Source organism: Cardiocondyla obscurior, linkage group LG15, assembly GCF_019399895.1.
Source record: "Cardiocondyla obscurior isolate alpha-2009 linkage group LG15, Cobs3.1, whole genome shotgun sequence".
In the NCBI taxonomy this organism is placed as follows: Eukaryota; Metazoa; Arthropoda; class Insecta; order Hymenoptera; family Formicidae; genus Cardiocondyla; species Cardiocondyla obscurior.
The window spans coordinates 1045135-1067861 of record NC_091878.1 but is presented as its reverse complement, the minus strand read 5'-3'; the positions used below and the strand labels follow the sequence as shown (position 1 = coordinate 1067861).

At 34.3% G+C, this 22727-nt stretch overlaps 7 protein-coding genes across 9 annotated transcripts; 2 read left to right on the top strand and 5 right to left on the bottom strand.

Moving 5' to 3' along the window:
* Positions 1-34: 34 nt before the first annotated feature.
* On the bottom strand, positions 35-3657 carry Ing3 (inhibitor of growth family, member 3). Its single transcript, XM_070667148.1, has 6 exons — positions 3227-3657; positions 2493-2564; positions 2046-2405; positions 1440-1863; positions 1026-1224; positions 35-961 (listed from the first exon to the last, which is right to left on the bottom strand). The coding sequence occupies exons 1-6, from the start codon at positions 3252-3254 to the stop codon at positions 845-847; spliced, it is 1200 nt and encodes a 399-aa protein (XP_070523249.1). The 5' UTR covers positions 3255-3657; the 3' UTR covers positions 35-844.
* A 336-nt stretch (positions 3658-3993) lies between these two features.
* Positions 3994-5870, bottom strand: Tfb4 (transcription factor B4). The gene is made up of 6 exons (XM_070667150.1): positions 5694-5870; positions 5100-5596; positions 4897-5019; positions 4674-4809; positions 4561-4597; positions 3994-4466 (listed from the first exon to the last, which is right to left on the bottom strand). Exons 1-6 carry the CDS (start codon positions 5701-5703, stop codon positions 4391-4393), a joined length of 879 nt encoding a protein of 292 aa, XP_070523251.1. The 5' UTR covers positions 5704-5870; the 3' UTR covers positions 3994-4390.
* Positions 5871-6017: 147 nt separating this feature from the next.
* LOC139108667 (uncharacterized) lies at positions 6018-7249 on the bottom strand. The gene is made up of 4 exons (XM_070667152.1): positions 6995-7249; positions 6729-6855; positions 6519-6661; positions 6018-6420 (listed from the first exon to the last, which is right to left on the bottom strand). Exons 1-4 carry the CDS (start codon positions 7091-7093, stop codon positions 6247-6249), a joined length of 543 nt encoding a protein of 180 aa, XP_070523253.1. The 5' UTR covers positions 7094-7249; the 3' UTR covers positions 6018-6246.
* Positions 7250-8352: 1103 nt separating this feature from the next.
* Positions 8353-18225, top strand: LOC139108574 (uncharacterized). 3 transcript variants are annotated; one of them, XM_070666981.1, is made up of 16 exons: positions 8353-8423; positions 8614-8815; positions 8939-9060; positions 9268-9606; positions 9740-10007; positions 12519-12732; positions 12851-13084; positions 13174-13305; positions 13462-13661; positions 13755-13875; positions 13981-14087; positions 15271-15452; positions 15573-16024; positions 16089-16835; positions 16925-17061; positions 18100-18204. In XM_070666981.1, exons 4-16 carry the CDS (start codon positions 9276-9278, stop codon positions 18110-18112), a joined length of 3138 nt encoding a protein of 1045 aa, XP_070523082.1. In that variant the 5' UTR covers positions 8353-8423; positions 8614-8815; positions 8939-9060; positions 9268-9275; the 3' UTR covers positions 18113-18204. The 3 variants fall into 3 exon arrangements, with proteins under 3 accessions (XP_070523082.1, XP_070523083.1, XP_070523084.1); XM_070666982.1 differs by lacking the exon at positions 8353-8423 and having other exon boundaries at positions 8655-8815; positions 9427-9606; XM_070666983.1 differs by lacking the exons at positions 8353-8423; positions 16925-17061 and having other exon boundaries at positions 8655-8815; positions 16089-16625; positions 18100-18225.
* On the bottom strand, positions 10025-12461 carry LOC139108578 (uncharacterized). Its single transcript, XM_070666995.1, has 7 exons — positions 12053-12461; positions 11651-11894; positions 11343-11541; positions 11089-11216; positions 10807-10989; positions 10526-10695; positions 10025-10364 (listed from the first exon to the last, which is right to left on the bottom strand). The coding sequence occupies exons 1-7, from the start codon at positions 12064-12066 to the stop codon at positions 10238-10240; spliced, it is 1065 nt and encodes a 354-aa protein (XP_070523096.1). The 5' UTR covers positions 12067-12461; the 3' UTR covers positions 10025-10237.
* On the bottom strand, positions 17194-22582 carry LOC139108577 (palmitoyltransferase ZDHHC16A). Its single transcript, XM_070666994.1, has 6 exons — positions 22262-22582; positions 21906-22053; positions 21424-21733; positions 21088-21278; positions 20698-21008; positions 17194-20472 (listed from the first exon to the last, which is right to left on the bottom strand). The coding sequence occupies exons 1-6, from the start codon at positions 22306-22308 to the stop codon at positions 20382-20384; spliced, it is 1098 nt and encodes a 365-aa protein (XP_070523095.1). The 5' UTR covers positions 22309-22582; the 3' UTR covers positions 17194-20381.
* Positions 18462-20024, top strand: LOC139108536 (serine protease snake). Its single transcript, XM_070666936.1, has 4 exons — positions 18462-18558; positions 18749-19010; positions 19246-19493; positions 19669-20024. Exons 1-4 carry the CDS (start codon positions 18462-18464, stop codon positions 19992-19994), a joined length of 933 nt encoding a protein of 310 aa, XP_070523037.1. The 3' UTR covers positions 19995-20024.
* Positions 22583-22727: the final 145 nt, after the last annotated feature.

The window sequence follows — 22727 nt, the reverse complement described above, 5'->3', positions numbered from 1 at the left end:
GTGACCAAAAATATTCGATAAAAGAATGAAGCAGTTTTTAATTCTTTATCTCGGCAACGTCCATTTCTGTTGCACGAACCACTTTATTTAGACATTTCAGTTTGTTACAGTTCTGTTAACTCTGTTAAAAGTTTTGCCTTTAAGATTATTTTAGATAGAGTTCGAAATAACAGCGGTTTGCATGCGTGAGAATAATCTTGCACTCGACTTTTCGAAACGAAACTGTTGATATAAATACGTGGACCACATCGTGAAATATTGCGTGACATAGTGGTCACCGATACCAGAGGTTCAAATTTTACATAAAATTATGTTCCTATTAAACTAAAGTTCGTCTAAAATTACTAAAAAAATGGAGCTTTTTTTACTTTATTTACAACCTTTATCAGAAAATGTTTTCTATTAAATACCTAAGATTTAAATCTAAGTTCTTGAGGAAAAGCAGTCGATTTCAAATTCATCCAAGAATATATTATAATTATCATAATTATCAAATTACCATATTTTCGTTTCTTTTATCATTCGAAAGTGAGGGCAATATGCGAAACACATCGAGATGGATGTGAAATACTTCGATTTGATATATATTACTTCGAAATTTTCATAGAATGACAGAGTCGTTTCTATGCAGTGTTCAGTCGATTGCAAAATGAGAAAATAGAAATCAAAATGATAATGCAGACTCGAAACAGCACATTGAAAAAGTTATACAAAATCAGAGTCAATAATAATAACGGCTTCCTAACTAAGTCGGTTTTCGACGGACAGTGTCAAAGAGGTAGTAGCAGCGATGCTTCCTTAATGTGGTCAACATGGGGCTCTTTTTCTTCTTTTTCTCACCTAATCAGTTCTTTCGTCCGCCACGTCTCTTCATCGAGGACGTACATTGAGGACAATACCACTTCCCCTTAGGTGATGCAGTGATGCCCACACATGGATAATGGAACCATTCGAAGGGGCACTAAAAGGAATCATTATAAATCTATCCACTTGTAATTGACTTTGAAGATGTCGACGAATCTTACATCTGAATTGTCACAAGCAACCATTTCGCCGTACGAAACTTGATTGCATATGCAATAGCGCGGCTCGTTCGGATCGTACGTCCAATCCGGATTGTCCGCATCCACCACTTGCGAGGTCGTGGTAACCACCGGTGGTGACACAGGTTGCTGCACCGTAGCTGCGATCACGCTCGAACTCGGCACAGCAGCTGTTACTTTTCTAAAATTCGCAACAAGCTTTTAACGTATAGAAAACGTCTCCACATATAAAATAAAAATTATAATAAATTTCTATATTAAAAATTGTAAATTTAATACTTATGGTTATTTAACTACACAGTCTTTTAATTTATAATTCTCTCATAAAGAGAATCGGTAAGCAAAAAGCAATTTTTTTTATTTGCTTCTTATTTTTATGCTTCGTTTCACACATACTTTTTATGCTTTTTTGTGGTCTCCTGCTGTATAGCTGCAATGGCGGTTTGAGCTGCACCAGCAAGTTCCCTGCTAAACTCCGCAGCATGTACACCGCCGGTGTTAATGGCCTCATAGCTTGCCTTCAAACTAGCTGAACGTCTGCCCTGTTGCATCGATTGCGTAGCTGCGATCGCCTGTGACGCAGCTGCTGCGATGGCATTACCACCGGCACCGATATGGCCAAGATTATAACACACCGATCCTACAGAATTAGCAATTGCTGCCGGCGCCGGCGAGACGCTACTCGTTGCGATAATAGGCGCGGAATTCGCTGACGCCGGCCGCGATTCCGGCAGACTTGTCGCTGGTTGCTTTTCGATCACCAGCCTCTTCTCAACCGACGTGGAAGATGCATTGGAATCTCGTCGTTTCTCCGATCGAGCTAAAAATGATGGAAATCACTTATCTAAAAATTGTTACACATCATCGTGTATATTATATTCTATTTAAAATAAATGAATAATTAGAAAAAATATTAAAGTGCTCTAATAATTGTTTAAAAAACCTTTTTTTTTTTGTTTTTTTTTTTTGGACTTTTTGTTATCGGAGATTACAATAACTTACAATGGCTGTGGTTGTCCCGCGTCCTGCTCGGAGTAAAACTGTAACGATTTTCTTTTTGGCTACTATTTGTGGGTGGCTGATCCAGCTCTAGAGATCTTTTTTCCAGGATCTCGGTGATACCTTTATTGTCCGCCTCTAATTCCATCTTGAATTTATGTAGCTCCTGATCGAGCCTTCTCAGGTACCTGTCTACCAAGTCATACATCTGATTCGCTAGATGTACCTTCTCGTCAGCATCCTCCAGAGTTTTGTAATATTCTTTCCTAATAGCCTCGTACTCGGTCTCCTTTTCATTAGGCTTCATCTTTTTAGCATTACAGAAAAATGTCTTTACTTTCTTCTCCAGGCTATCCATAGAATCTGTAGATAAAATCGACGTTAGTTTCGTATAAATTACGCTTGTTATCGCATTTTTTTTTTTTAACTGTCGCGTTTAATAAAACGTACTTTGTACACCTAGATCCATTTCCCTCATCTCTGTAAATCGATCCCTCAGCTCTTGTGGAAGATGCTCGATCACTAAAATCATAAAGGACATTTAACAAAAAATGTTTAACAATTAATTTTCAACATATACCTTAATTATTCTAGACTTAGCCGTTTCTAATATATTATTTGTTTATGCGCATTTTATTTGTAATAATCTCTGCAATTAATGTAACACGAAACTACTAATAGCAACAATACTACGACTTTATTAATAAAATTAACATTTAGTATTTTCATTCTTATATTATATCGATAAAAAAGGGGCATTGTTGTACATTCTTACTGTACATTAGAAGCTACAAAAATTAAAAAAAAAATCCCAAAAAATTTCAGTTAATCCTGTTAAAATGTAAAGGGGGGTGAGATTCGGCGAGTGGCAACCCGGGAATTTCGACGATATTTTATCAATCTCGCTTTTTTATCAACCGTAGCGAGCATCTCATCGCGCCTAACCTCTCGAGTCCGGGTCGCGACACTCGCGTCGCCGCGTCCCGTGAGGAGCCGCAAGTCGGCGATCGGCATGCAGAAGGAGGTACCGATCGCCGGCCGCGGCGCATAAACAAAAATGGCCGCGTCTGCTCGGCACGGAGATCCCCGCGCGGGTGGGTCATCGCGTTTCGTGGTTAGGTCCGCGCGTTACAGGTCGTAGGTTAGGATCCCGCGAGCCGAGCCGCTCCGCACTTCGCACGCACTTTCGACATAATCCTCGAGGTAGAGCATCTTCCCGCGCCACCGGTCGCCTGCGATTGATGACCCTGACTAGTGTCCGCCGCCCGTTGTCGGCACGTCGCAGAATACCGCGGGACCTCGCAGGGAAACGCGCTGATCAAGAGCGTGCCCGCGCGCGTCCAGCCCCGCCACATCCGCGCTCTTGGGGCGCCTCCGGCGCGCTCTTGTCGTCCTCGCGCCCTCGTCCAGCCAGGACATTCACTCCGGATTTCTAAAAGAGTGCGATTGCCGCCGCAAAACGAGCCTTGTCGAGCAACAACGCAGCTCGGTCCGGGCGATTTTATTTTCGGAATTATTTGATACTATCATCTCGCATCTCGCCATATTGCGCGACGAATCGACAGGGACGTCATGCGAGAGCTCGGAGTTTTTTGATGGAACTAACTCTCAACGACGCTCGTTTACAACTGTGTTTGTTCGCTGAACATTCGTATTTTGGGTTATCCGTCTTTACGTTTTATTAAAAATTCTTAGAAAGAATAAAATGTTTCCGAAGTCGCATATATTCGCGTGTAATTTCTCTCAATAAAAAATTTTTTAATTATATATATAAATATTAAATATTAATTATATGAAAATAAAATTAAAAAAAAAATATATATAAATTTTTATCCTGAATAAAAGAATGTAGCTATTTTCTTTTTCAGCACAATGATACGGCGAAGCCCGACGCGGATAGAAATGCGATTAGACGACTTACAGGTGTATGAGGAAATAAGGAAAGCGCCTGAAACTAAAAAGGATGCCGAAAAGAAAGCATCATCGTCTATGAACCCACCCGCCTGGGGCGGCAAGATCCCACAGAGCGAGATTCAAGAACGTATCGGCTATGTACCGCAGCATCCGTCTACTTTCGTAATCGAAGCGCGACGCAGCACATAACCCGCAGCACAAATGCATAGCAGCCGAATTATGCGTTCTTACATAATTTTAACTTTAAAAAAAAAGGATGTTTAATACAAATACATATTTACATACGACGTATTTATACAAAGTATAGCCGTTCTTCTTACCTATGAGTTCGTTCTCCATTAACTAATCATGTTGATTATGATTAAAAAATCATAATCTTAAAGACAACTTTTGCATTGTGTTGTCCATGTTTGCAAATTGTAAAATATACGAATTTAATGAACAATATCCACGTTCTTCTTTTTCTTTTTCATTTTCATTGGTATCGGTCCTGGCATTTTAAACACCGTGCTTTAAAAAAAAATTTTAGTAATTAATAAATATCTTTTATACTATACTTAAAATATGTAATTTTCATATAGAATATATCGTGTAAAATACTTACTGACATGTAGTGCAAATTGGACTAAACTTGCAGAAGACTAAAAAAAATTATATTAATGTATTTTATATCATTTAAAATTTATTATTAATTAATGTTTCTCTAATAATACTTACTTGATAAACATATTGAACAGACATATCCAATATCAATAAGTTCTTGATGACAAAAACATGCTGCCCTATAGTCTACCTTCACTGGTGGAGGAAGAACTAATTTGGATCTAACAATGGGATCTGGTAAAAACACCCACTAAACATTAAAAAAAAATATATAAATAATTTTACATAAAGCTGCATTTATATTGATTGTAATAAAATTAAGCAACAAGTAATTCACCAATAAATACTGTAGCAACCCAGCAAGTTGTGGCACTTTCAGGTAATTACCACCAGTAATGTCACAGCCTTGCTGTAAAAGTGTAAGTTCTTGATCCAGGCTGCATACATCCAAAATAACATTCTGAAAGTAGTCAGATAGATGTTTTTGCATTACAAATCATCAGTTTTATCATAAATTATAAAAATTATAAAGACAGAGACCATTCTTTGCGCGGTAAAGAATATATTCATGTAGTTCATGTATTGAATGGCTGAATCATTGCTGGCAGTGATCACCAGTATTCTGGGATGCAGTTTCTGACTGGGAACTTTTTCTCGCTCTAATCGAGCGATATAACACAACGCCATGCTAAGTGCGCCGGAGATGAGACTTTCCATATTTAACGGCATGTCTGTGGTAATCTCACTAATAATTTGCTGCAACTGTTGACGCACTGTACGTTCCACCATAGTAAATTTTTCATACTGTCCATCCATCTGCCTCACTTCCACTGCACTCTCACAGGGGTAGAGAAATTTAGCGCTGTGACCGTGACATGCCATTACTGCTAATTCATTGCTGGATGATTGCATCAGATGAGCATTGGCAAATACGATTGTAGAATCCAAACACTGCGACAGTATCTTTATTTCTTGCTTTACTATCCGCTGCATTGGATTGACATCCAGAACGATCACTAAAAGGCTCGTCTCTATTTCTACAAATTTACAAGCAGAAAACGTATTTATCGAATAAATTAATGATTGAAATTGTAATTGTAAAGTAATTAGCTTTATGCAGAAACGTTAACATACCGAAAGACATTTTGCTGGAATTTCTTTCTCTCGTGAATAATTTTTACTAGTCAATTAAAAGGTTTTTTTTTAGCCATAAAATTCCTTAAACATTTTAATTTCAACGTCTCTATACTGAAATCATTAACAAGAAAATAGTAATAATGCAAACGATTTGAAGAACAATAAAGAAATCAAATTTGTATGAAACGTATAAAATTGCAGCCACCGTGACGATACTAGCGACAGTATGAAGACATCAAACTATTTTATTAAAATGTCATCTAGCGATTTATTCGTCAACTAAGAAAATAAATTATCGTCGGTAAGTAGATTCTTGTACGAGAAAAAAATAAATAATTATTGATACAAGTTATAAAAATTAATAGCTGATAATTATAAGATCGAGTGAACTTGTTAATAAGTTTATTTTGCAGTCTCATGATATTCTGTTAGAAAATGCAATCACATTAAGCGAGACTAACTGCACAGTTACATATAATAGTAATTTATTTTAATTAATTTCTACAACTTTTACTATTTTTGTGCAGTATTGTCATCTTTTACCTTTCATTCAAGGTCTATAAACGTGTCCATCAGCTTCTTTGCTACTCATATAAGTAAAAAAAGCTTTTTTGAACGATGTGGAAGGAAATTTTCCATGTTCCATGGTATTCCACATTATACGAGCGTAAGAAACGCGGGCTTTACGCACTTCGCTGTAAAATACCTCTTTAATCTTTTTAATCTGAAAAAAACATAATAATACTTATTATTATATTTTAAATTAAATATAAAGATAATTTTTCTTTCATTAAAAAAAATATCCTTAAAGTTTAGGTCAACCTTTTTTTTCATCCAATTGGCTTGATCATAAGTCAACTTTTTTAGATCAGATTTTTTCATATGTAATGATGGTTTCTTAATATGTGCAGCCTTGTGTATTATTGTCGTGTTCCAGACAGCGCGGCTCATTCGCATCAAATTTTCTGAAAAAGGAAAAAAACTCAATTAAGCAATTGGAAAAAAAAAATAATTTGTTGCAATCGAGAGTACCTTTGTCCATTTTTGAGAAAACAACGCCCTTTCTGTGCATGATCCAATCTTGAAGCTGCGGCACCAGATAACATTTTGGCAATTTTGCGAATGTGTAGCCTTCTGCAGCCATTTTTTTTAACTCATTCTAAAATTTTATAAATATATATTAAAGATATGAAAAAACATGATCTGATCGACATTGATGTCGATATCACATTTGTAGATAAAATGTTTGATATTGACTTTTTTTTTAATTATCAGTTTTTAAAAATTCTTAAAAATACCTTCATTATCGTTGAGAAATCAGACTTGTTGTTTATATATTCTTTATCATCGACATTTATTCGATTTGCATTAATCTTTTCTTCTGTCTTATCGATCATTTTACATTCTTGATCGTACAAACTTGAAGAAATTCTTCGCAATTCCTTTCCCTTTTTTTAAATACTTATTAAGTAACAAAAATAGAAAGACGTTTTCTCATGACATACTTGATCTAAAGAAAAATCTTGATACCATCGCGGATAATTCAGCTCCAGTTTTTGCGAGAATTTCTTATCTATAAGAAAAGAAAATAATATATAATTAATCAATTTCATTGATGACCTGTAATACACCGATAACCCATAATGAGATGTTGTTAATTGTGCAAATTGTAACTGATATAAATTAAAATAAATTATATTTAAAAAAAAATCGTTTTTACTGCAATATATTTTTTCAAAGTTGTTTAAAAAACTCACGTACATTTCTTCTTTGTCAATATTATTGCTTTCTTGTTCGCCTCATTGTACATTCTTTGCTTTTCTGCCCAGAAAATATCCTTGGCCAATGCAATTTCGTCCTCTATAAAATATTGCCTTACATAGCGATTGTTTCTATTAAGCCGAAAATCATTAAGTTTCCTATCTTTTGATGGTTCCCTCTCATCTGTCATTCTTTTCGTCACTTTCTTTTTCTCTCTGGAAAATTCCGGGATAAAAAATTTCGCTTGCATCTTAACAATCGGACACTCGTGCACGGAGGTGATTGCCGTTAGCGAAGATTTGTAGGGTGGTCTTCGTTGATCGTATCGTGAGAGTGGATTAAAGCGATCCGGAGAGCAACAGAATCCGAACGGCTTCGATCTTGAATCATTCCTCGATGATTTTTTTCGAAAATCAGCATCCGATAAACTGCTACTTTTTCCTCTGAGTGTCGGCAATCTGATCCGATGTATTATGCACGAGAAAAATACGAAAAATTACTGATAAATTTATATATACAACTTATATAACAGAAAATATCTTTTACGCTTGAGATAAAAATGTAATAAAATTTAAATTACATATTGTACAATAACAATTACTAATTAGTTTTTAATTCTAATTAAAATGTTAACTTACGTTGGTCGCGTTCTAAAAGCCCGTGAAGGAACCATAGACATTTTCGATGCAAAGAAGCGAGCCGGTTCCTGTTAAACAAAATGTATTTTTACGTTTAGGTTTAATTAGCTTTGCGTAATTGATACTTGAGAATTTATAAGCGGCGTGGGTGATTTTCGGAGTAAAGAGCCCAACCTCGATCAAGTTTCAATTGAAGTAATTCGATGAACTTTCAGTGCTGCCAAACGACACTCCAGTAGATGTCGTTGCCGAAGGGTGGCTGAAGTGAGCTTAGTGAACTAGAGTCCCTAAACTTTCGACTCGACTCGATCGCTGTCGTCCACAAAATGTAATTAAATTCTTCTTTTTACTTGATTTTACTTATTCGAAAATTCAGATAACCTTAATTTACGATGTCGTTCTGTCTTGGTTACTCAATAAATGCTGAACAAAGACCGCATGACGTCAGAAGCCAGGTTATCAGAGTTTGATGTGGACGGAAGGCGACGTTTGCCACTATCACTTTTTCTTCTTTCAAGGGCACGTCTTACGATACCCCCTTATCACGATAAAATACGTACAGCTCAGCATCCGTATCTTGAATTTCAACCACGTCTACTAACGCTCACCATATTGCGCATGTTCTGGGGATTGTGATCGCAGCAGCCGGACTGCCGGGCAGCCGGGCACTGCCGGACTTCTCTCAGTTTTATGCTGTCCTTTATGCGTGATTCTAAATGCGTAAGCCACTTAAGCAATTATCAAATTATTTTAAATATTGTTCAACAAATTTTTATTTCTCGAGTAATTCAAAATTTTTATCACACTTGATCGCTTAATTGATATTCCCTTTTTTATCAACAGGCAAGGCTTTCGTGAAAGCCTGCGTCACCCGGTTACGTGTGGACATTTACGAGAAGAGCCGCTCGCAATTTCACTACGAAGTGTTGAATAAAAACTTCCTGCAACACGTTAAATTTAATCAGGTATGTGTAAAATACTACGCGATGTTATACGAGACGTGGTCGTCGTAATTAAATTGATTGAGAAAATGAACTTGGAAGGGAAGGAAATTGCTGTAATTTTTTTTTTTTAATTCCATTTTTTTTTCTTAACAATCTGTAGAAATAAAGCTCATGTGATTTGCAACAGTTATTCGGGAAAATTGCCAATGTACTTTGTTCATGTTGCAGATAACACTATGATTCTTCTTATCCTATTTATCTTATGTAGTGATTTGACTAATCCGATACGTTATCTGCTTGAGCCAATTCAAGTTCATTTAAGATCGTCGTTTGCGTTTACTCCCGACAATGTGTATAAACGTTCCTTCAACGGTGGAATAAAACTAGTGAGTGCAGAGGAATCATCAAGCACCTGTGACATGCAGAGGAACACAGATGTTGTGATTGTTGGAGCAGGTGCATCTGGCATTGCAGCTGCCTCAAGACTGTTGAAGAGAGGAGTAGAAGATTTTATAGTGCTAGAAGCTAATGACAGGATTGGTGGCAGGATATATACTAAAGCCTTTGGTAAATAGTAATTTTCTCAATTAATTTTGTATTAATTTCTCATTTTTGTTTTATCCAGTTTTTTATTTGTCTTTAATGATTTTTTTTTTGATACTTAGGAAAGTTTAAAGTCTGAATATTTTTATATTTTTAGGTGAAAATGTAGTAGACCTTGGAGCTCAATGGGTTCATGGAGAAACTGGGAACATTGTATTTAATCTTGCCTCTAAGCATGACTTGCTGAGTTCAGGTGAATCTCTCCTTGATCCCAGCAAACATGAATTTGTCACCATTAATGGCGAAATAATGCCTCTAGAGGAAAGCAGTGCAGCTCTAACACTTTATTTTAATAACTTAGACAAGATGAAACAGAAAGGAATTGAAAAGGAAACAGGAAATTATGGAGACTTCTTTATAAGAGAGTGAGTACACTTACTGATTACTGTAAGCATAATAATTTTAATTTGTAATATTTATTTGTAAAATTCTTATGCTTTAGTTAACCTTTTTATTTTAATTAAATATAGATTAGAATATTATGTACAAAAAATTATTAGTACCGTGTGTTAGAAATTTTTTTTAAACAGATATAAAAGATATAACTTGTCACAACCAAAAGTTCACGAAACTGACTGCACTCGCGATTTTTATATTAAATTTTATGAAAAAGAATATTACTGACAAAACCATCAACGTCACTTTCACGAAACCACGCTTGCAATGTGGGATGCAGGTTTGCTCGCACAATTGTATAAACATCTTTATCAGGTACAATACATCTGATAACAGAAAAAAAAAAAACGAAAAAAACGAGATATTAACAACTGTCTTTTTTTTGCATTAATAATTTAATTAATTGTAAACAAATACGAACGACATCATTCTATCACGAATATTTTCAGAAATTTGTGATTTACGAAAGACATATATCAAATCATACCTCACACGATTGTTGCAGCATTGGTTTCTCATATATTCGTATCTTAACAACGAATATATATATTTCAAGTATTTTGTGTCCAAATTGTTATTCATTTGTTCATATGTTTTCATGGGGCTATTAATCTTTTCGATGTAGCCTCTCGTTAGTATTGGTATAACATAATCGACCTAAAATAAAATTTATTTACTCTACTCTATTTTACGTGAAAGAAAGTTTAAAAGAAACTTTAATTTTGCTTTTTTTAAGAAAGTAAAAGTACGAAAAAGATATTAGTTTACCTGTTTGAAACAATCGTCTATAAATTCTTCAGCTTTACTATAAACGTGTTTTTTCTGTTCTTGTAATATAACCACGCCAATTCGTGGCTGTTTGGATCGAAATATTTTCGTGATGCACTCAACGGTTGGTAAACCATCGTCAGCAAATGTCAGCATAACTATACACCCGTATGTTTGCTTATGCTGATATAATAAAATATAATACTTAAAAATTCTTAATTAAAAGTCTTACATAGTAATTTTTTATATACATATATGTAATATACAGATCAGTTGAACTACCTTTTCTTTATCTTCTGATATGTACATCGGTGTTTTTTCTTTTATTTCTCTATTGCTCTTTACTGTTAAAATGGGACTGAGGACTAATGGTGCTCTTGGTATATGTCCGGGTTCAATTATTTCAAATTCTAAACGTAAAACAAACAATATAATTAAATGTATATAATTATTATACTTTTTCACTTACTTTATAATTTGTTCTGTAACATTTAGAAAAAAAAGTGCTATAGTTTTTTTTTTTATAACTTTTTTACCATTACGATTTATAATATGTTGCGAGGCAGCATCGACCAGATCGTACACGTAATCCTTAATTTGATTTATTATGTCGAGTCGTTGTATTTGTTGCAAGGCACTCAGAATTTTATCCAATGTTGCCTCGGGAGACTGCACGTAAGTTAGGAGTACATAATACGTTGGATCTTGAAGCCCTTTGAAGTCATAATCTATGCACTAGATAATAAAATAGCGTCATATTTAAGATTATTTTATAACGGTATGTGAATAATTCAGTTCGAACTTGTGAATACTTATTATAATAATAATTTTTTTATAATCTTACACGTATCTGCTCGATTGATAAACCCATATGCGTTGCAAACTCTTGCCATCCGTCGTAAATTTTTCCTGTTGCCGTAGCACTTAGCAACAAACATAATTTTTGTAAAGTAGCTTTACCAATATCCTCGAATAAGTACGCGGCATGGATCCGTGACGATTCTTTCTGAATATTCACAATCGTCATATCTAAATTTGGTGGGCCATCTACTTCGTTCCTGAGCTTCTCAAGCTCTGAATCGACTTTTCTGAAATTATAGTTGTTAATATTTCAAGATGACGTGTTTTTTTTATATTTGCTTAATATTTAATTTTATAAGAAATTAACTTTTTATTAGATTTAAGGTGAAGGCAAAATTAGTTATGATTCTATGGTCATCAGTGATTTAATATTAGATTATATTACCTTTTTACAAACATCTTGCTGTTTTACTGTTTTGTGGCAGTGAATGTTTATCACACGTTATCAGTAGAACTTGGTTTTATTACCGTAATGTATTAGTGAGTTGTTGTTCACAATAATGTGTAGAGATTATGCAATATATGCCCATAACTGAGAAATATTTAAAGACCTATATAAAAATATAAGGATCTCAAGTTGAACGAATTAATCCATAAAGTTTAAATATCACTGTTGGAGGCTATGCTTTCCTCATATGTGACACAATGATTGCGACATGCTACTGGTAGTGCTGGTGTCAGTCAGAATGAGCTCCTCCCCACCACAATTGAGTACAAGGTTGAGGATGATTCATCCTTATCTACCCGCCCAAAATTCAGATTAAAAGGAAATATCTAAAGAATAAAGATTCTCACACACATTAAACACCCTATATAATAATAAATTAAAAAATTAAAAATTAATGTTGCAGATATTATAAGGATTTCGACGAAAATCCTTTCATGAATCGTTCTCGAGTTGCTGAATATTTGTCTTGGCTAGAAAAAATGGAAAATTCTATACAAAGCAGCGACACATGGTTTGATGTCTCCATAAAAGGTTTGATAGAATATTGGGATTGCGAAGGCAATCTTTTGTTAAACTGGAAAGACCGTGGTTATAAAACAATTCTAGATGTGTTAATGGTAAGAAATCTCTTATTAAATTAGAAACTTAATGTTATGTATAAATGTTAAATACAAAGTGATAAATAATTGGCGCGTAGTTTTATTTCTAATCGAGTACGTGTGATTGTTTTTTTAGCAAAAAATTCCAAATCCAGAAGAACGCTTGCCTGTGATGGAGAAAATAAAATTTCGAAAAGTTGTAACGACCATTAATTATAACTCAAGCGAGAACGTTATAGTGACCACCAGAGATGGCTGTGAGTATTCCGCGCCGCATGTAATATTTACTGGGTCTTTGGGTGTTCTGAAAGACAAACATTCTACGATGTTTGTGCCACCCTTATCACAAAAGAAGCAACGTGCGATAGAGGTATTTTAACAATATAGTATTACAAAATAAATTGGTATATTATATATATTGTATGTATATTGATATTAATTAATACGATGTTATTATAGGGATTAAATATCGGATCGGTAGATAAAGTCTTCCTTGAGTTTCCGCATAGATGGTGGCCGGAAAATAAATCTACTTTTAATTTTATGTGGCCGGAGCAAATTAAACAAGAATTTTTAGAAACTTACGGTCAAGTAAGCAAATCTAAGAATATTTATGTTTGAACGTTTATTTTAATATTATAATATATTGAAATATATTATAATAAATAATAATTTGTTAAAAAATTAATTTTGACAGTTTTTAGTCTCTTTTGTCTCTTTACTAATTTTATCAAATATTTGTTTTAGAATAACGAGTGGCTCTGTGATGTATTTTCATTTTTCACGGTGGCTTATCAGCCGAACCTGTTATGTGCTTGGATAGTTGGAAGAAATGCGAGACACATGGAAACCTTATCAGATAGTGACGTAGCCGACGGGTTGTATCTACTGTTAGAAAAAGCACTTAAAGAACATTACGACATTGTGAAACCAACGAGAATATTAAGGTAGCTTTCTCTAAAAATTGATTGAAAGAAATATAATTAAATTTATTTTTACTTATCGGATAATTTGTATGACTTTATTTTTTAAACTTGTAGGTCTAAATGGTTTACCGATGAACATTTTCAAGGCTCGTACAGTTTTCAAAGCATGGTCTCTGAGCAAATAAATGCAAAACCGAAAGATTTAGCTGAGCCAATTATGAATGGAAGCAAACCTGTAAGTAACTCGAAGTAGAAGTAATATATTTTTAAATCGTGTATTTTTGTCTTATGTAATTGTTGTATTGTAAAAAAAAGATTTAACAATAAAAATTATGGTTAGGTAATTCTTTTCGCTGGAGAAGCTACGCACGACCATTATTATTCTACTGTGCACGGCGCTGTTGAAACTGGTTTCCGTGAAGCGGATAGACTAATCAATTATAAAAGGTATGAACATGTTAATTGAAATTAATTTAAAGCTTAATAACAGCTTGGCAAATACAATATTATAATCATGCTTCGAAAACAAATCTGCAAAAAAATTTTTTAAACATTTTTGGCTACAAATTTTTGTTGTCGAAATTGTTATAGTATATTTTTTATTAAATTATAATTTTTTTCCAGTTAATAAGTGAAAAAGAGAAGTAATGCATCATAAATTAATAATCTCGTTCGCTTATTTTTGCTGTTATTGCATGATCGTGTATTGTGTTTATTATGTCCAGTTTATTAATGTGCATTTGAGTTTGAGTTTGTCATTTATTCTACACAATATAATTTAATTATTTATTCTACACAATAGTTAACAAAAGTAAAGATATTTCTGCAATTTTATGTTACTTTTTAACATGTCAGCTTCAAATGCACAACTAATTTTTCAAATTATATTTATTGCATGCTTTTTCTTAGGCAATTAAACGCCCGTCTCTAGCTACATCTTCTACGACAGCATCTTCGTAATGAAAGGATTATGGCAAACTAGAAATATTTGCAATTCGCAACAAGCGAATATATTTAAAACATGGGTGACTATGATTGTTTATAAGATATAAATTTGTGTAAAATTACACTGTACATTATAATGTAAATTTTTTTAGTCGTTAACATTGTTACTTGTTGTAAAATTTGAAAAAAATAGTTTACGTAAAATATATATGTTACGTTATTAGTAAGAAAAATGTTACTTATTATATATATTTATAATTTATATTAATTTTATTTGAAACTATTTTTAAACAAATAGTATATAACTTTTCTCGTATATAGCTTTTAAATAGTAGAATATTTAAAATTAGAATAAACTTGTAGAATATTAGCTAATTACGTGTGTGTATGTATGTATGTTAGATGTACACCGAAGAGCAGATACGACGTTTTCTGCGGCGACAGCAGCTAGCGTACGTAACCCTAGGCGGTAGAGGTAAGGAATGGGGAGAAACAACGGGGAGAAAATCGGTCATCGGCAACCGGCCGGCGCGGTACATACATGCGGCACATATGAAACTCGACGCGCACGACGCTAAAGTCGCGTTCGGTAGCTGCCGTCGTCGCAGCAAACGTCATATCTGCTTTTCAGTGTACATATGTATCTCTCTGAGGTTTATTAGACTAATTTCTTCGGATGACGTAGACCGTGTGATCACTTAGATCAACTGATTGGGAACTTCGACGAAGCATTGAGGATAAAAGTAGACGCGAGCGCCAAAAAAATGGAAAGGACGAGAATCGTGATAGTAGGTGCTGGAATTGCAGGATTGGCAGCAGCGAAAACTTTAGAAGATGCAGGATTTAAAGATTATATTCTTTTTGAAGGTACATGCACATCATTAAAAAAAAATTTATTTTTTAACTGATCTAATCGAGCTAGTCTTTAAAACAGTTTTATTATATAAAAAAATAATAGTATAATTTATATTTTATGTTATTTAACAGCTCAAGACGTAGTTGGAGGAAGAATTTATTCTCAGCCTTGGAATAACGGTTGGATAGATTACGGAGCGCAATTTTTACACGGTGACAAGAGCAAGCTTGCTCAGTATTGCCTCAACAATGATTTACTTTCGGACATTCAAGGTACGGATGGCGAAGGAATTTTTTTACGCGACGATGGAATGATAATGAATAAGAACTTGGTTCATGAAGTTGATGATCTCGTGCGAACCATCTTAGATGATATTTGCGAATCTCAAACACTTCTAAAAGAGGAGAATATTGGCTCTGTTATGAAGAGTAGATTTGAGAGTTATTTGCGCGAAAGAAACGATTCTCCGCAAGAGAAGCAAATAAAACAAGAAATTTTTGATTGGAACGTGCGATTTCTTTTGGTCGATAACTCTTGTCATTCATTAAACGATTTATCGGCACTTCTTTGGGGAAAATTCAAAGTAAGTTTAATTTCTAAATGCTTTAAAAATAATTTCTATATAAAAATAATAAGAATTTCCACAGTACGTGGGCGGACCGGAATACTTACTCTTCAAGTCTGGATACAGTTCTTTGACGGATCTTCTTGTTAATAAGCTGGATAGACGAAAAATACGCCTAGCTACTCCTGTGGAAATTATTTACTGGCGAAACTCCATTGACTCTCTGAACGATTCTCCAATCACTGTAAAGACGTACGAGGGGACGCAAATTTTTGCCGACGCGGTCATAGTCACTTGCTCGCTCGGCTATTTAAAAGAAAATTATCGACAAATGTTTCAACCGCAGCTGCCAAATCGCCTGAGCGTCGCTATTGAAGACCTTGGTTTTGGAACCATTAGCAAAATTTTTTTAGATTTTGGCGTACCTTGGTGGAAAAAAGGCGAAAGCGGTTTTCAGTTGCTTTGGCGTAAAGATGCTGATTGTCAGTCTTTGCCGGAATGGACCAAGGATCTCACAGGATTCGACGTCTGGCCGCTTCATCCAGCCACTCTTGTAGGATGGGTCGGTGGCCGAGGGGCATGTATAATTGAAGATTTGTCGGAGGAGACAATTGCGCAGGTTTGCATAAATTTATTGACGCGTTTTTTGCCGTCTCGCAATATTCCACCAGTGAGAAAATGTATTCGAACTAAGTGGAACGGAAATAGATATACGAGAGGCGGTTATAGTCATATCACGAAGATTTGTGAAAAAGATGACGTCTCGCCCAGAACGTTGGCCGAACCAGTTTGGACAACAATGTTGCATAAAAATACAAAGAGGAAAAAGGTGAAATTTTTATATTTTACGGAACATTTTTTAAATCTTAAATTTAAGATTTTATCAATTAATTTATAAATTTTGGTATAATATTACAGAATTTACCAATCATATTGTTTGCTGGCGAAGCCACGCATGACGAATTTTACTCAACGACACATGGGGCATATGAGACAGGAATTCATCAAGCTCAAGTATTTTTACAATATCACGAAGACGTTAAATGCGTCGATATGTAAATATGTTATATTAACTTAATAAAATTTATTGTTTTATGCAGTTTTATTTATACTATCGTTTTTTATCCCATAACGATTATTTCTTTAATAAAATTTCTTTACAGACGTGTTTTACGCACACTGATAAGTAATACCGTAATTTTATTTTTTTTTTTAATATTATCTTGTTAATACTTGCGAACTACTAACTGGTTTGTCCACTTCAATCAGTTACGTCAGAATTGGAGATTCCCAATTGATCTACGGAACATTAATCGAAGATGTACAAAGCTTGCTTGTGGTATTTATCCTTGATGTGTGATACTTTCATTTTTTTTTTTTTTTTTTTTTTTTTATTACGAAAATATTATGGATCAAGATTCGTGCTTATCTATGATCGAGTAATGGAATGTCCAATTTAAAATATACTTCATTTATAATTATATTCGCAAAATTAGTCATTATTACGTTAAACACATTTTAATTTATACTTACAATTTTAATAGATACATACAATTTAATTGAGATATTATAATTTAATTTTTAACGCAATTAACGATTTTGTCTACTGCGATTAAACTTTAATGAAAACTGCAACGTGCATATCTTTTAAGTCACGACCTTGGTTAGAATGTTAGGGTCGCTCCCCACTCTGATCTTTTACGCGTTCTCCTCTCTTCATTTCCTTTTGCTTTTTTTACCTATCATGTTTATCTCCACAAAATTAAAAGCGAGAGATAAAAGAGAAAAACGCGGAGATTCTTCACCGCCACAAGCAGTTTATTGTCGTCGTTAATTGTCTTAACATCAAATACTTGATATTTTTGTGCTTCTTAAGCGTTTTTTTTAGTCATGCATTTTTGCTTAGTCCTGAGTGCAATTTTTCTAATACTTGATGTGATCTTTATTCGATTCGCCCGTAAGAACAATTCAGAACTAATAATTGTTTCAGTTATCATTTTGATAATTTTGTGGCTTAGTTTTAATGTATAAAAACAAATATGTGTGTACAATTTATAAAAGTGTCTTTATAATTTATCTTATATATTTTTTAGATGGCTTTCCTAAGAAGGATTCAAACAAAGTTGAACTCAGTTCGAACATTAACAACAATCCTTTTCTGCGGTCAGCTATACATTTTCCCAATAATCAAAATCAAAATCCTTTTTTGCAACCCGTAAATACTAACAAAAATGAAAATCCACCCATTACAACACCGTCTAATAATAATCTCTTTCCTAATAGATTGAACGAGAATAATGATAATTTATTTTACTTTCCTGATAGTATCAACAATCCCTTCCTGAATCCTATTAAAAGTGACACAAGAACTGGTACTGAATCATCTAGTTCGCAACCTTTTAATACGCCAAGACCAACAACAAATAAAAATGATTTTGTAACATCGCCTTCTAAAATGCCTTCTCCAAATATTTCTCCAATCTCACATGTTCCATCACTGGAAGATATAATATCCATGAAGACCAATTTAGTGAAAACGATATCTGAACGTAGTAAGTAATTGTGCATTTTAGGAATTTAAAGGATTTTACAAATTACAGAGATTAAAATCTAAGATATGATTAAGTTTTTATGATGTAACAGGTCAGACATTTATATGTTTCTGGTGAATGCAATTTATTTTGTATATATATTAGTTAATTTAAACTGCGATAATATTAAAAAAAATATTGTCAATTTCAGAATGCGATACTTACGTGGAAGAAATTGCGGGTTCGACCATAATATCGCCTCTGACCGGTGGATCGTCAGACGTGATTAAAGTGCCTAACGTTTGTGAGAATACAAATCGCCTGGTAGTCGGAGGCGTCGATGCTGATCACAGCGAATTCCCTCACATGGTTGCTCTAGGTTTTGAACGCTCCACATTCGTCCTGATGTGTGGCGGCTCGTTGATTTCACATAATTGGGTCCTTTCGGCTGCGCATTGTACTTATGGACCAGAGTATATTACTGTTATTTTTTTTCGCTTGAATATTCTTTAAAATTTACTCTACAATTTTTTAAGATAACACGACGGTCTTAAATCTCAAAAAAAAAAAATTATAAAATGTTAAAAATCTTAATAATTTTTTTACTTAAACGTATTATAATTTAATCTAGAAAAATTTATATTAATCTCGTAGTTATTTATAAATACGATTAGCAAAATAAATTTTTTATAATGTATTTTCTTATAGAGGAAGTCCAACTCATGCAAGGATCGGCTTACATAAATTATCGGAGCAGGAGGGGATTTTAATTACCATTAAAAATTTGACGAGACATCCAGATTACACGCCACCTGCAATGTATGCGGATATAGCTTTGATAGAACTTACGAACGACGTTCCATTTAGTACGTCTATACGACCCGCATGTCTATATCAACAATATGATACTGTGCCTACAAAAGCTTGGGTTAGTGGTTGGGGCGTTACGGCATTTGGTTAGTAATTTACCGAAAACTTGAAAACTATATAATTATAGAATTCAAAAATCTAGATATCTAAAAACTCTAAATTTATTAAAAATATTTAGTAGGTAAAATATCCTAATTTCCTTCTTATTGCAGAAGTTAAATATTTTGTAAAACAGTTTCTAATTAAATTAAATATTTTTAGGCGGAGACATTAGCGATACTCTGCAAAAAGTTCAACTAGATCTAGTAGATAACTTACTCTGCACAAGACAATACAACAGTTCTATAGAGGTCCCATACGGTGTCTCCCCGAGCATGATTTGTGCGGGTGATCCTCACAAAGATTCTTGTCAAGGAGATTCCGGTGGTCCTCTGCAAATGATCCACCCCACGAACGAGTGTGTCTTTCAAATAATTGGTGTCACCAGCTTCGGCATGGGCTGTGCGACTGATCATATCCCCGGCGTTTACACGCGAGTCTCCCATTATCTTACGTGGATCGAAAACATTATCTGGCCGCAAGAATAATAATCGCATTTTACTCGACTTTTACGAAAGGTACGAAAAACATTCTTTATTAAATTGTAATTATTAAAATCAATTCTTACGCAGTCATCAGTTATCGAATAATTAATAAAATAATTTGAAAGTCAAAATAATTTATGGCATTTGCAAGTATTTTCTACTTATCATTTTATAACACGGTTCATCAGAATAATTTTGTCATTTTAGAAAAATTAACTTGCTCTTATCGAGAGAATTATAAAATTGTAAATGGCTTATTATATGGTTTAACTACAACTATGGTATGCAATTAAGCAGTCTGTGATTGTGACTAGAACATTAGGATAAAGAAACCGTGAGAAGATATGGATTGCGGAATGTAGGATTGACGTTATCTTTTTAAACTAAAAATCAAGAAAATTTGCTGTCATGAATAGTTCGCCACGTAAGTCCGTCGCCATAAGGACCATGAATTGATGGAAATAAAATATACCACCAGTTTCTGTAACAATGAACGTTTATATGATATTAGAGTTTAGACGAATATTTGACGATAATACGAATTTGATATTTCACAAAATGCCAATACAAAATTTATAGAACTAAAATTTGCAGCAACTATTATTATTTTCCAATTTTTTTCACATTTGAAATTGTATTGTAGTTGTTTAGATCGAATGTATTTCAAACACGAGATAAAAATCTGTTTTAATAAAACTTCTAGTACCTTGTTTTTGTTCCTAAGAACAATCTCCAGTTCTCTCTCGGTCCAAAATCGTACGGATTCTGATAGAATTTATTTTGGGCTCGGTGCTTTTTCAATTCCGCGCTATTGATATGAGCTTCAATGCTCGTTTCTCCTCGAGTGATAAGACCGGCATGCCACCAAGCCAGGGCACCCAGCGCCGTGAAAGTGCCGACACATATTAGACCCGCAAAAATAATCAATTTGTGTCGCCATTCTTTCGCTGCGGTTTCTGCCGCCTGTCTTGCTATTTCTGCCAGTTCCTCTTTGCTCAAGTGATCCAACGACTCTGTCTGTATCATTAAACCCTTATTAAATATTTCGCAAAAATAATAGTTCGATAAAATATGAATTACTAATCAATTAACATACCACCGGAATTATTTCTGAATTGTTGAAGCGTACCGGATGACCGTCCAATTCCGGTTCCTGATCAGAAAAGAACTCCTCGTACGCGAGTTGCACGCCGAATATCATAATGAACGTAACGCCAACTACAGTGTAAACCATATATAGAAAAAAGTGTCGGTGATTGTAGTGACCGACGCAATTGTTTAACCATGCTAACACATTGATTAAGAAAAACTCTTTGTAAGATGTTGCAGAGAACGCCGACTATAAGTTCTCATCGATAATTGATCTATGTACAAGTTACCGATGATAAGTGAATGGATATGCAAAATTAACCTACAAAATATGCAAGGATACGACAATGGTGATCCATCTTGAGGATACATCTATTGCAGACAGAACAATGATGTGTTCTGGGTGGCTTTGGCTTGATGCACTTTTTGCAGATACTTACTGCCTCGGGAATGAGACCACCCTCGGGAGGATTACCCGCCGGCACACTCACACCCATATAGTAATGAAAACAAACGTTCACTAGCAGCCAGTTTCCAACTACTAATAGAACGATCGTTGTTGATGGGCTCCGTTCCCACCACCAGGGAAGGCCTAGATAATACGCGATGTACACAATGCTGACGGTCAGCAGGCTCACCACGACCACGAACGCCTATGGGCTGCAATGCTTAGTAAATACATTGTGGATGTTGCAAAGTTTATTATATAGAATTAAGTATAGTTGTAGGATATTCTATGCAACAATATTCACATAAAATAATAATTATATCTTAATGAAAATACAACGAAAGTGATCGCAAGTGCAAATAATATAAAAATCTTACCGGACCCAAAACAGACGTGAAATTTTCGACGAACCAGAACATCGGTTCTATAAGTATATCGCAAGCATAACTCCAATTTAAGAAGTCATTGTAGAACAGGGATTTGAAGACAATTTGTAGCCGCCACCACCTCTGTTTCAAGCCGATCCTAAAAATAAATGGAATCAGTTCGAGATACTCGAGTTTATATAAATTTGACACTGTAAAGGAATAACCAACAAAATGTAATTATATCTGTTGCAAGGAATAAATACGATCAAAAATAGAAATAAAATAAATTTGTTGCTCGAGAAATATAATTTAATTTTTAGTTTATAAATCTTAAGTACGGAAAATGGATATTTATTCATATTTACCGTAGAACGCTCGGTGCCTTTGCCAGGGACCACTGTATCTTCGCCATTTTCGCGTCCGCCCTCGCGTCCACTTAAATATATTCATACTATGAGCATGTTAAAGTCATGTGTTGCGTTTGCCTATTTCGGATATTTGATCCTGATAAAACATCCGATAAGATATAAGAACTAACAAATGTTGTGACGAGAAACGATAACCTCGATCGATCTGCTTGTCTGCCATACTTGTTTACCTGAAAAAGAGAGAAATCAGATCCTAATAAAGAAAAAAAAAATATATACGATGTTAAAATAGAATACTTGTTATATGTTAATTACAAATTTAATTTTTTGAAAATTCTTGTGATTACGTTATTAAAACTATAAAATGAAACACACCAAAGCTCATTTGGATATATCCACCATTTCATTCGCCGGCAGGCGGTATTTTCGAATTCAAAAGTTATCAGAAAGGCATTTATATTTA

What these genes read in the sequence shown, in the direction of transcription:
- LOC139108577 (XM_070666994.1), bottom strand. Translation starts at nt 22,308, where the DNA reads ATGGCGAAGATACAGTGGTCCCTGGCAAAGGCACCGAGCGTTCTACG. An exon ending in AAGGCACCGAGCGTTCTACG is followed by an intron (nt 22,054 to 22,261) that starts GTAAATATGAAT and finishes ATTTATTTTTAG; the next exon opens with GATCGGCTTGAAACAGAGGT. An exon ending in TCACGTCTGTTTTGGGTCCG is followed by an intron (nt 21,734 to 21,905) that starts GTAAGATTTTTA and finishes TGCAGCCCATAG; the next exon opens with GCGTTCGTGGTCGTGGTGAG.
- Ing3 (XM_070667148.1), bottom strand. Translation starts at nt 3,254, where the DNA reads ATGCTCTACCTCGAGGATTATGTCGAAA. An exon ending in GCGGGACAACCACAGCCATT is followed by an intron (nt 1,864 to 2,045) that starts GTAAGTTATTGT and finishes CATCATTTTTAG; the next exon opens with CTCGATCGGAGAAACGACGA. An exon ending in TTGCTTGTGACAATTCAGAT is followed by an intron (nt 962 to 1,025) that starts GTAAGATTCGTC and finishes GATTCCTTTTAG; the next exon opens with TGCCCCTTCGAATGGTTCCA.
- Tfb4 (XM_070667150.1), bottom strand. An exon ending in GGTTGCTACAGTATTTATTG is followed by an intron (nt 4,810 to 4,896) that starts GTGAATTACTTG and finishes TTTAATGTTTAG; the next exon opens with TGGGTGTTTTTACCAGATCC. An exon ending in CCAATTTGCACTACATGTCA is followed by an intron (nt 4,467 to 4,560) that starts GTAAGTATTTTA and finishes TTTTTTTTAAAG; the next exon opens with CACGGTGTTTAAAATGCCAG.
- LOC139108574 (XM_070666981.1), top strand. Translation starts at nt 9,276, where the DNA reads ATGATTCTTCTTATCCTATTTATCTTATGTAGTGATTTGACTAATCCG. An exon ending in AGATTATATTCTTTTTGAAG is followed by an intron (nt 15,453 to 15,572) that starts GTACATGCACAT and finishes GTTATTTAACAG; the next exon opens with CTCAAGACGTAGTTGGAGGA. An exon ending in TTCTTTGGGGAAAATTCAAA is followed by an intron (nt 16,025 to 16,088) that starts GTAAGTTTAATT and finishes GAATTTCCACAG; the next exon opens with TACGTGGGCGGACCGGAATA.
- LOC139108578 (XM_070666995.1), bottom strand. An exon ending in TATCAATCGAGCAGATACGT is followed by an intron (nt 11,542 to 11,650) that starts GTAAGATTATAA and finishes TTTATTATCTAG; the next exon opens with TGCATAGATTATGACTTCAA. An exon ending in TAGACGATTGTTTCAAACAG is followed by an intron (nt 10,696 to 10,806) that starts GTAAACTAATAT and finishes ATTTTATTTTAG; the next exon opens with GTCGATTATGTTATACCAAT.
- LOC139108667 (XM_070667152.1), bottom strand. Translation starts at nt 7,093, where the DNA reads ATGATCGATAAGACAGAAGAAAAGATTAATGCAAATCGAATAAATGTC. An exon ending in TTTCTCAAAAATGGACAAAG is followed by an intron (nt 6,662 to 6,728) that starts GTACTCTCGATT and finishes TTCCTTTTTCAG; the next exon opens with AAAATTTGATGCGAATGAGC. An exon ending in CCAATTGGATGAAAAAAAAG is followed by an intron (nt 6,421 to 6,518) that starts GTTGACCTAAAC and finishes TGTTTTTTTCAG; the next exon opens with ATTAAAAAGATTAAAGAGGT.
- LOC139108536 (XM_070666936.1), top strand. Translation starts at nt 18,462, where the DNA reads ATGCCTTCTCCAAATATTTCTCCAATCTCACATGTTCCATCACTGGAA. An exon ending in GAAAACGATATCTGAACGTA is followed by an intron (nt 18,559 to 18,748) that starts GTAAGTAATTGT and finishes TGTCAATTTCAG; the next exon opens with AATGCGATACTTACGTGGAA. An exon ending in CATTGTACTTATGGACCAGA is followed by an intron (nt 19,011 to 19,245) that starts GTATATTACTGT and finishes ATTTTCTTATAG; the next exon opens with AGGAAGTCCAACTCATGCAA.